Below are 12,371 nucleotides of genomic sequence, written 5' to 3' on the forward strand. Positions count from 1 at the left end.
GAAACTAGCTAGGGTACAACAAGCTTTCCTTCAAAATCGAGTTTGGGAGAGATTTGGAAATCAGGCCACCACGGCCACAACCAATGACGAACCAAAAGCAACATGACCATTACCAACAAAGGTAGATCAGAGGAAGAGAATCATACCTAAAAGTTTAGGGCTTGGAAGTCGGCTGGAATCGCTGCGTGCATCACCGACAAAAGGAGACGGCGTTAGAGTTAGCGCGAGAATAAGCACCGCTAGAGAGGATAAATTCAAACCAATTGAAGCCAAGGTTGAGACAAAATGAATCCTCTATAAGTTTGCCTTTTCTTTTTGATTTTTTTCTTCTCTCTAAAGGATTTTGGCTTTTCTTCGCCTTGTGTTCTCTTTTTTGTTTAATAACTTACTAGCCTCTTCACACGTGCGTGACATTGGTTTTTTTCAATTTTTATTTTTCGTATATAAATATAAAAGTGGTACCTGTTTTGTTAAGAATTTTGTTTTCTCAAACTGCAAGGTAGTTAAAAAAAAAAATAGTTACTCTGATCTGAAACTGTAATACACGTTCTCTTTATTTTGTCTTTTTTGTCTTTTCAATTTCTCTGTATTTAAGTTACTATTTTATCCTTTGTATTTCAGATTTTCTAATTTTTCAATTTATTCTTGCAAGGGCATTTGAGGTTTATTAAAAGTTTAACCAAAGCGTTATTGTCTTAACATAATACTAATAACAATTTTTAGCGAACAGAAAAATAAATTTGTTTGAGTCTTGTTGTCCCGTCCAAAATTGTAACTCTTAGAAAGCTAGTGGAATTCCATATCTTCATATTAGGCTTGTCCAAAATACAATATTCTCCACCACAATTCCATTCTCCATTTGCATTCCTACCTTAGTCTTCATTAATACTTTTTTGGAGATACCCGTATTCACTCTCAACAAAGATCCTAACTTATTGTTTGAAAGTTGGTATCAATGTATTATAATTTTGAGTAATATCAGGAGACCTATATTTAGTTACCGAGGAATATTAGTAACATTCCCCTCCAACCTTTCATTTTTACCTTTTTCATTCATTATATGCCATGTGTACTCCGTTAAGATATAAAACTCATCATTTATTGCATTGAAAAATAAATCACTTTATTTCCTTATGTACCCTTCTATTAAATGTTCAACATTCTTTTTTGTTTTTCATATGGGTGCGGCTATTATCACCCTACCATATTCTTTGTTCACCCTACTTGCTCATTACACCCTACATTTTAATTTCTATTATTATATTTACTTATCTAACCTATTTCTCTTTCCAGAAATATCCCTATATGACACATCCAATTAAAGAATATTTTTTTAATAAAAATCTCTCATTTAATTTATACCAATTATTAAAGTTTCCTAATAAAATCATAATCTGATTTACTTCCATTTTCTTAATTTTTCTTCTTCTTTTAGTTTCAATGTTCATCTAATTTAATCCATGTTAAAAGATTAGTAAGTTAACAACTATGAGCAATGAAGAAGAGATTTATTAAATTTTTTTTTTGTGTGTTTTACAAAGTGTATTACAAAGATGATGAAGTTAACACTAATAGTTTTGTAAATTGAATCACGGATTAAATTGAGGAGGCAACAAAAAGTTAAAAAAATAACTTAATAAATTCAAATTTGGGTTGAGAAGATAAAGATTAATGTTATGCAATGAAAAATTAAGTAGTCTTGTATTTAATTAATTGGTTATGCATTTAATTTTCCTTATAGATTTGGATTTTACAAAATTAGTGTACTTATTAGTCATTTTGCACTTAGGTAATATAGTCTTTCAATAATTTAAATGTTTGTAGGGTGAACTAAGAAAATGGTAGGGTGGCAATAGCCGCACCCTTTTCATATTTAAGTTTTTGGCGTAGAACTTTTTGCTGGGCTCTCTTTTCTGGGTTCATGCCTTCATGAACTGATACACAATGCTAAGTTTTTTTGTTTGATAAGATACACAATGCTAAGTTGCTATCCCTATATATGGCCTCCCACCTACTCAATCTAGAATCAATTCAAAATTAATAAAAGATGAACCAGCAACATGCCAATAACTAGGAGTGGGTACATACTGATCGAAGATGATGAGGTGTGTTTGACGTCAGCCCCAAGTGGTGATTCTGATTGAGATTTCATTTAATGAAAAATTCATGATGAAAGATTACAATGGCTGGAGATGACTAGTTATCTAGAACGAAAGAGATCCAAAAAACTTCTCACTTCATCGAGGATCGTTAGTAAATCAAAGCCTTTTGAAGATTCGTGTTTGAGATGGGAGTTCTGATTTTAGGCACTAGTGTAAGACTTTATTGAACTAGACATCAGCATTTTGACTTAAGCTGACATTGTGAGGAGTATTAGAGTTCAGTTTGTAACATCAGAGTATTAAATAAAACTTGTAATCGAAAATAGTTTTATTAATGTAATCTGTTTTGAATTTGAATTCAAATAGTATGGTTATTTTGAGTAATCCATCATACAAAGATAAAGAAGTTATAGAACAGTTTCTTGATGGAAGGAACTGCCTTAACTGCTTTCCTGATATAAAGTGGATTACAACGCCTTCATTGATCCCTGCTAGAGCACCACACCTCAATCAAATTGTCCCATTAACAATCTGAGATTAAGGGTGAATCTAGGAGAAGAACAATGGATTGAGGCAATCGATTTTGTCAGTTTCATACACCCCTTTTAATCTGGTTTCAGACTCGATCACATTGTTTCACTGCAATATATATGGATCTAGTTAGTATCTCTACAATCCCTTTATCTTTTATTTCAATTCATATTGCTTGCTGCGATATATATATATATATATATATATATATATATAGGATTTTTCTCAGGTAATGATGTCCTTAGTTTTTCTTATGGAACGGATTTACTGTTTTCACCCACTTTCCGATCACATTTTCACATCTTAACCGTTCAGTTTTTAGGTCCTAATGTATGGATCACTTCTGCAAAATTTCAGCCAATTTGGTAATCGTTAAGGCGTCCAAAACAGCAATTTACACGAAAGAACCGAATCTGTCGAACCGGAACCGTTCGTTTACATTGTTGTAATTTGCAGTTTTGGATGCCTTAATGATCACCAATTTGGCTGAAATTTTGCAGAGGTGATCTATACAGGACCTAAACACTGAACGGTTAAGATGTGAAAATTTGATCGGAAAGTGGGTGAAAACCAGAAATTCGTACCTAAGAAAAACTAAGGACATCCTTAGTGTAGCCGGACTGTATATATATATATATATATATATTTACTTGATGTGTTATAAGATTGCAACGTCATATGCATCCTAACTTAGGACCAAAATAACATATCAATCCTATATTTATCATAGTTGATCTTCTGTTCATGTAAATCTGCAGATGTTAGGATAGATATACTGTTGCAATCCTAAATTAGGATGCGTCTACCACAACACTCCTAATATGCAAATTACAGTATCTGTGTTTACATGTGCTTATTCTGAGATAGTTTATAGTACTCTTTTTGTGTAAACTCTAACAACTAGGCAATTTATTGAAATTTCGTCGATTAAATGATGATGATGCAATTTATAGTTGTGATCGAAGACTAGAAAAATGAAATATATCGTTGGAATGGAGGCGGAAAAGGAAACCCAAGTTCAAAGAAAAAGAAAATAATCAAGAGAATACTAAACTGAGGGGGAGACAGAGAGTTAAGGAAAAGTCAACCACAATTTTAAAGAAAATTGGAATTAAATAAGGGTAAAAAAGAAAAGAGAAAAATTGTCTAATTAATGTATTAAATATATGATTTCTAGGAATAGTGGAGTACACATGTCATGTAATGAATGGAAAATGTAGAAAGGGAAGGTAGCTAACCTTCCTCTCTCTCTGACTCTCTTAAGCTTCGTTTGGTTCACGGAATTGAGGGCTTGGGAAAAGAAATGTATTCATTTCCTTTGTTTGGAACAAGGGGGAGATTTTTTCGAACAGTACATGAACTAAATGTCACTGTGAATTAAGGTTCCTCACTTTACACTAATTACATTTCGGTACCTGGACTATAAAACCTGACACACTTTTGGTACCTGCCGTCAATAACTTTGTTAGTTGGTATGTCACCTAGCATACTTTTAAGGGTAAAGTTGTCTCTTGACTATTCACCTTTAGAAAGTCAAAAAAAAATTTTAATAAAAAGAAAAAGAAAATTGGTGGTGCAATCTTAACAGTAGATTCACCATTGGAAAGTTTTTTTTTTTTTTTTTAAATAGATTAATAACACAAAAATGACAATAGGAGTTCTCATCGCTTTAGAGAGTCTCCGACCACCACTCGAAACTCGGAATACCGAGTCGGGGAAGCGGAGGGGCCGAACTATCAATTTGGAGATTCAAAGACTCGACCTTTTCTTCATTTGTTTATCTCCAATTTCAGCCAATCTATCAATCTGGTTTTTTGGGTCAGGAAACCATGGATCAAATATCAAAACTTTGAGAGAGAGAGAAGAAGAGGAATGAAGGAAGAAGAGAGAGAAAAATTGGGTAGGCACGGTTGGAGATGGGTTGCGACGGAGGGCTACGGCGGCCCGGAGAGGATATGCCAATATGCATGCGGAGAAGAACTTAAGAGGAGTGCTGAGATCTGAAGTTGATAGGTCGGTGTCAAGAGACAGTATCATAATAGTAGATTCTTTGAATAGCATCAAGGGTTATAGGTATGAGTTGTGGTGTCCGGCTTGTGCTACATGAATAAGGTATTGTGTGGTATATTGTGATGATGATGAAACCCATTGTAGAAAATGGAATGAGGAGCGCAGGGAGAAGGGAGAAGATGCTTATGATGATAACATTTTTGAAGATTTGGTGAGGAGATTTGAGACACTAGATAGAAGAAATCGGTGGGATTCCCCTTTGTTTGAGTTATGACCACATTGAGAAGGTATAGTAGGATCTTCTGCTGCCATTCTAGATGCGATTTCGTATCTGACAAAGAAGGTGGACTTCGGAGAGGCTACGACGGCTGACGGCGACCTGGCTTGGAGGAATGGCAGCTACGGTTTGTCTGGGCTTCTAGGCAGTAGGTGAAGGCGGCCCGGAAGAGATCAGATCATTAAGTGAGTCTTGAATTAGGAGATCGGATGAGCACAAAAGGAGATTGGAGCTGAGATTTGATCATGACCGAGAGAGAGAGAGAGAGAGTGAAAATACCAAACTACCCTTTATAAAATTGAATAATAACATGAGGTTAACGGTGTTATTAATGGCGTGTATTTAAATGTAGTCGGGTTTTATAGTCCAGGTACCAAAGTGTAGTTAGTGTAAAGTGAGGCACGTTAATTCACAGTGACCTTTAGTTCAGGTACTTCAGGTACTGTTTGAAAAATTCTCCCTTAGAACAATTTTCCTTTAAGAAGGGAAATTTCCTTTAAGAAGGGAAAATATAGGGCCTCGTTTGGTTCACGGAAGGGAAATCAATTCTCTTGTCTTTCCCATGGGAATGAAACTAAAGTTCCTGTCAGGTTTCCTTTCCTCTGTTTGGTAAAGCAGGGAAAGTATTCAGAAAAGACCATTTGATTTCCTTTCCGGTGTTTGGTTGGTGCAGGAAAGGAAAGTAAAAATATATCAATGTTTCAATAATACCCTTGTATTTTAAAATAAAAACAACATCATAAAAATTCAAAAGTACACCAATTTTTTATGCAAGAGAGGGTATTGTTGTCCAAAACTTTTGTAATAAATGCTGGGAAATGGGAACGGAAAATCAATCCCATGGGGTCTGATGGCACGTTTACTTACTTGGAATGGAAACTAATCATGAATCGGTATTGATTCCGGAGGAGTTGATTCCTAAACCCATCACCCCATTCGTAATCAAATTCCTGAGTATTCAGAAATCGATTCCTTATAAAGAGGTGGAACCTACATCCATTCTGATTCCTTCATGTGTTAGTAAACGCATGAATACTTTTATCCGGAATCATTCTGATTCCTTTATACTTTAGTAAACGCATAAATACTTTTACCCCGTAATCATTCCCTCCCATTCCAAATAAGTAAACATGCCCTGAGTGGAATGATTTTCCCCTACTTTCCCCTCTGTCAGGAAAGTATTTACGGAGTTTGTGGTTACCAAATACTTTCAGTTCCTGAGTCCTCAATTCTGCGAACCAAACGAGACCCAAATTATTCATTTTCCCTCCTACTTTCCCAGCATTAAATGTGGATTAATTACATGATAAAAATACATTTATATCCTTATTGAAAATTGTTATTTGAAAAGTTTATGATTTGTGTTTTAATATATGAGGATATAAATGGAATATTACTATAATTTAGTTTTCTTTCCTTACGCAAACCAAACACTAAAATGGAAACAAACATATCTTTTTTCGTGGCTTTCCCAATGTTTCCAAATAGCGGAAAGGAAAGCTAGTGGGAAATTTGTTTTCATTTTCCATGAGCTTTCCCAAAGAATTGATTTTCTTTCCGCGAACCAAACGAGACCTTAAAGCAATGACTGCTTCAATAAAAGGAAAGGAACATATAATCAAGTGCCAGCTGCAACTAGGAGATCCCCTCTCTCATTTCTGACAAGTCCTGCTGAGAATTGAGAGCACTATTCAACTATTCATATCATCCTGGAAAAAACAGTAGTATAGCTAGGAACTAATCTTCAATATCGTTTTAACTAATTAGGCCTCCATTTTTACGGAGGCAACATACGCATTCAAATTATCCCGGTTTTTGCAAGCCAAGCTTCGATACTTGAAAGTACATAAGCTACAAAACAAACAGAAGACCAAGCGACAATATGGTCTTGATTGAAAAGTTTTCATCTATTCATCAAGTCATGCAAGCAAGACAATGCTAGACGACTTGAAGAAAAGTCTTGGTTGATTTTTATTCAATTGCTAGGTCTTTTTCTGTCAAACTCATGAATAATAACTGATATTATTAGTCAAATTTTTGGCCTCCAGGTTTCATTAGTCTAAATTCAATGATACTGTTTTTCAGTCATGTGGATATTATCAGTTTCATTCACTTGTTCAATGAGACGGCTCAAACTTTCCAATGTTACGGATACACAAGGACAAAGACTTTGACTGCGATCAGCAAAACTCTCCCCGATCGACACGCCCATCTTAACGAAAAGTGAGATGAAAAAAGATGAGATTCTTGAAAGACTTGAAAAACCAGTCAGTTTGATTAATGTACGTGGAAAACCAGAACAGGGCACTATAAAGAGATAGCTAACCCTCACAAAGTGAACACAAAAACAAAACAATAACCATGCATGAGATCTTATTATTGCCTTATTTTGTTGTATGTTCATCTACTTTCATCACAAAACTACTTTGCTTTTGCTTATGCCAGTTCAACGACTGAAGCACAAGCCCTTCTGAAATGGAAAGCCAGCTTACAAAATCAAACCCAGCTCATCAACTCATGGATGAACCTTCCCAGTACTAATAATGCCACCAATTCTTCCCACAATCCCAAATCAAACGGAAGAAGCCCTTGCTTTTGGACTGGTATTTCATGCAATGCAGCTGGAAGTGTCACCAACATAACCCTTGCCAATTATGGTGTACAAGGTACGCTAAATGAATTTTCGTTCTTGTCCTTCACTAATCTTGAATACCTTGATGTCAGCACGAATAAATTATTCGGTGAAATCCCACCTCAAATCAGTTCCCTCTCGAAACTCATTCATCTTGATCTCTCTGCTAATCAGTTGTTTGGGAGAATCCCGCCAGAGATTGGTCTTCTAAGAAATCTTACTGTTTTGTATCTCCATACTAATAATCTTTCAGACATAATTCCCGCCGAGATTGGGAACTTGAGATCTCTGGTGGATCTAGAGTTGAACAACAATCAACTGACTGGTTCAATTCCGATATCACTAGGTGACATGACCAACCTTACCATTCTCTCTATCTTTACAAATAAACTGTCTGGCACCATTCCTAAAGAGATCGGATCCCTGAAATATCTGGTTTATCTAGGATTGGACCAAAATGAACTCACTGGTTCAATTCCAACAGCACTATGCAATCTGACCAGCCTTGAAGATCTCCATCTCGATATGCACATATTTCAAACCCAACCTCAAACCCAACCAGCGATGATTCATACTGTCATCACTTGTTTCGTCTCGACCAATTGATCATAGCAATCAGGGCGTTCAAGCCACCAATCATGATAATAGCTTAGATTATCTGGCTCGTTTGCTGGTGAGCCGTCCCCAAGCTTCTCGTTCGCTGGGCTTCGCCGCTGCGGCATGTGCTGCAGACTCCGTTGGATCAACTACCTCCATCTCGTCTTGATGAGCGGCCTCCTTAGTGGCGGTACTCGGTGATGGACGCAAGTAGCTGCTCTCTCCTAGCCAAACCCTCTCCTCCGCCGCAACTTGGCTGCCAGTAGGGTGGTTCTCGACAGGTTCTTCCCCCCTCTCGGGTTCGGGCTCCGGTGGTGGTAGCAGACAGGAATATTCCGCGTGCAACTAAAAAACTTACTTTTTTCATTTTTAACTAAAAACATCCTTTCCAAGCTATTTGTGGCAGGTTAGCCCTCAGCTAGGTGGCAAACAGGAATCTTCGGCGTGCCATGGCAACTCCCAAGATATTCTTCTGACGGCCCATACATTGTTCTTGTCGGCCATCCTTCATGGAGGTAGACACCCCGAAAACACAAAAGTCCTCCTATGCAGCAGCTCTGTCTGAGGGGTCCCCGATCTCCTTTGCCATCGCTGACCTGCCCTCCCCTTTTTTAGAAGATGGTTTGACTTCCATTCGCATCTCCGAGGAACCATTTCTTCGCTGTCTTGAGAGATGCAAGACCAACTTGATTGGTCGAGTTTCTGCCCCAGTCAAGACTCCAGACCTTGTACAACAATTGAAGCTACTATGGTCGGGCCTTGATCTCTGGACGGTGGCACCTCTAGGTAGGGGTTTTTTCATGCTCCAGTTCAAAAACTTGGTTGACATGCAGCGCGTTTGATCGTCGGGGACTGTACGACTTAATCCTGGCATGCTTCGTTTGATTAAATGGTCACCTGAGTTCTCGCCATCTACATACAAAAACACCTTCGCACAGGTCTGGGTGCGCTTTTGGGATTTAGGGTTTGCCTACTGGGATCAACAAACTCTTTTTGAAATTGCATCTGGTATTGGTACGCCCCTTAAACTTGACCCCCGTACCATGAACCGTACCGTGGGCTTGTTTGCCAGAATTCTTGTGGATGTAGACTTCTCGCAGCCTCCTCATGACAAGCTCAGAATCACTAGGGCCAATGGTGAGGTTGTGGTGATTGGAGTCGAATATGAGTCTGTACCTGACATCTGCACCAGGTGTGGGATAGTTGGTCATGTCGCTGGTACTTGCCGCTCTAAGGCATCGGTCGACACGGTGGCTGCTATCCCAAACGAGCGGGGAAGGTCAACAGAGCGTTCTGACCTGAAGAGAAGGAGGAATAATCGACCACGCAAGTCACAGCACAACTCAAAGCATGGGGGTGCAATTAGGAGACCAGTCAGACCCAGACAACCTGAGGTTTCGCCACGGCCGGCAACCACAACAGCAAAGTTAAGGCACGACTTTGATGATACGATGGCTTCACCGGTTTTGAATAATGTCGAGATTTTCCCAGCAGCTCTATCTATCACTGCAATTCCAGCTTTCACTGCTACTCCAGTTTTGGATGAGCCGGTGATGCCTGCTGTGCCCGTGCAACACTCTGATTCAAGTGATAGCGTCCCGCCTGGATTTACTCGGATGGAAACGGAATTTGATCTCCAACCTGCTAGCTCTACGTCGACTCCCGTGGTTTCTTCAGTTGCTCCACCAATCATTATGGCAGACTGTAATCAAAGTGACTATCAGATGGGAGTTAGAACTGACCTCTTGGAGGAAGGTGAATTCACTCCCGTCCTACACAAGAAGTCGAAGAAATTGCTGAAGCAAAAATGAAAATAATCTCCCATAAACCTGCGGGACGTGCTCTCCTTCGTAAGGGAGCTAATCTCAAGCGTTTCTGATGAGAATCCTTTATTGGAATGCACGCGGCATCGGCAACGACGACTCTCAGCGTGCCCTTGCTAGTATGGTACGATCACAGAAAGCCCTCATTGTTTGTATTTCAGAGCCCTTTGTTAACTTTGCATCTATTCCTTTCTCTTTCTGGAGGTCCTTGGGCCTTAAACTTGTAACTACTAATAACCGGGGATGCCAAGCCCCCAACATGTGGTTCTTATGTCAGGAAGCTTTGAGCACACAGGTCATTTTGAGCTCAGACCAACAGATTACTGTCTCCTGTTCCTATGAGGGAGTTCCTTGTATCTTTACGTCGGTTTACGCCAAAACTTCAGTTGGGGGTCGACGTCAGTTATGGCAGGAGCTAAACTACATTCACTCTTTGCATGGCCAGTGCCCATGGGTTGTCCTTGGTGATTTTAACTGTGTCTTGGGTGCACATGAAAAACGTGGGGGTCGTCCTCCAAACGCAACTTCCTGCCTCGAGTTTAGTCAAACATGCACTTCATGTGGCCTTATTGATATTCCCACACAGGGCCTTAGCTACACCTGGTCTAATAAATTTACGGAAGTAAGGTTAGATCGCGCAATTGCCAACCTCCAGTGGATGAATGCTTGGAACCTGATGGACTGTTGTACTCTCACAAAAGCCACTTCTGACCACTGTCCCATCTTGGTATCTTGTTCAAAGTTGGGTTTTGTTCCGCGCCCTTCCTTCAAGTTCCAGACCATGTGGCTGCAAAAGCCAAATTTTTTAGAGCTTATTCGGACTTTCTGGGCTTCTCTACAATTCTTTGGTTGTCCACAGTTTATTCTGGCTTCCAAGTTGCGCTATCTGAAATCCATGTTAAAATCATGGAGCAAGGATAATGTGGGGGACGTGCATGTTCAGGTGAATAACTCCCGCGCCGCTTTGGACGCAATTCAGTCCGAAATTTCAACTCATGGTCAAAATGCGGAGCGGACTGCATTAGAAACGGCAGCCCATGCCAAGTATCTTTTGGACTTGTCTCTACAAGCAACGTTGCTTAGGGACAAATCTAGAATTCGTTGGTTAAAAGATGGTGACAGGAACACTTCTTTTCTTCATAATATGATAAAGATTCGTCGCCTTCATAATTCCATATCCTCCCTCTTAGTCGATGACGTAGTGCTCACAGATCAACCTGCCATTGCTGCCCATATAGAACAACATTTCCAAGAGGCTTTCTCCTGTGATCCACGCATTACGAATACGGGCTTGGTTGAGAGAACCATCCCTTCCTTAGTCACTGATGAGGAAAACGCTTCCCTCCTTGCTATGCCATCTCCTGAGGAAGTCTTTGCAGCTGTCAAGAGCATGGATGGGAAGAGTGCTCCCGGCCCAGATGGCTTCAGTGGAGACTTCTTCACTTTTTGTTGGCCTGTAGTCGCAAATGATGTGGTTAGGGCAACTCAAAGTTTCTTTCACAATGGGTTCATTCTGCCTCACTTTAACTCGAACACCCTTATCTTTATACCAAAGGTACATGACTCAGAGAGCATCTCTGACTTCCGCCCTATTGCACTTGCTAATTTTGTCTTTAAAATCATCACAAGGATTGTTGCAGATAGACTTGGTCCCATAGCTTCGCGGATCATCTCCCCCAACCAGAGCGCATTTATCAAAGGACGCTCCATCACTGACCCCATTGTTCTTACCTCTGAATGTATTAATTTGCTGGATCATAAATGCAAATATGGAAATGTGGCTATTAAGTTTGATGTTCGCAAAGCTTTTGACACCCTAGATTGAAACTTCTTGTTACGTGTCTTAAAAGCCTTCGGATTCAATGCGAACTTCGTGACTTATACCCATGCCATTCTGAAATCAGCTTATCTATCTGTTGATGTCAATGGGCAAGCCTATGGCTATTTCACATGCTCTAGAGGAGTCAGACAAGGTGATCCTTTATCGCCTTTACTTTTCTGCCTTGCTGAGGAGGTCCTAAGCCGAGGGTTTTCCTCTCTTATCTCCACAAACAAGATTAAAAGTATTGCAGCGCCGTCAGGCATCTCCCCGCCTTCTCATGTGCTCTTTGCAGATGATATTATGGTGTTCGTGCAAGGTAAACTTTCTCATCTGCGGAACCTTCTTTCTTTTATGGATGAGTATGCTTTGAATTCTGGCCAGGTTATAAACAAAACGAAGTCACATCTGTTCCTCGGGAAGCATGCTTTGTTGACACAACACAGAATTAGCCGGATATTGGGGATTCATGTGGACAATCTTCCCTTCACATATCTTGGAGTCCCAATTTTTACTGGACATCCGAAACCTGAGCACCTTGCTTCAATTGCGGACAAAGTGCGATGTAAGCTAAACTCTT

The 12,371-nt window shown here is 39.5% G+C and overlaps 1 protein-coding gene across 1 annotated transcript; it reads left to right on the plus strand.

Annotated features, from left to right (window-relative positions):
* The first annotated feature begins 9,021 nt into the window (after window positions 1-9,021).
* On the plus strand, window positions 9,022-9,960 carry LOC133744183 (uncharacterized). The gene has a single exon (XM_062172327.1). The coding sequence runs from the start codon at window positions 9,022-9,024 to the stop codon at window positions 9,958-9,960; it is 939 nt and encodes a 312-aa protein (XP_062028311.1).
* Window positions 9,961-12,371: the final 2,411 nt, after the last annotated feature.

The sequence above is a fragment of the Rosa rugosa genome, chromosome 4 (assembly GCF_958449725.1).
Source record: "Rosa rugosa chromosome 4, drRosRugo1.1, whole genome shotgun sequence".
NCBI classification, from domain to species: domain Eukaryota; kingdom Viridiplantae; phylum Streptophyta; class Magnoliopsida; order Rosales; family Rosaceae; genus Rosa; species Rosa rugosa.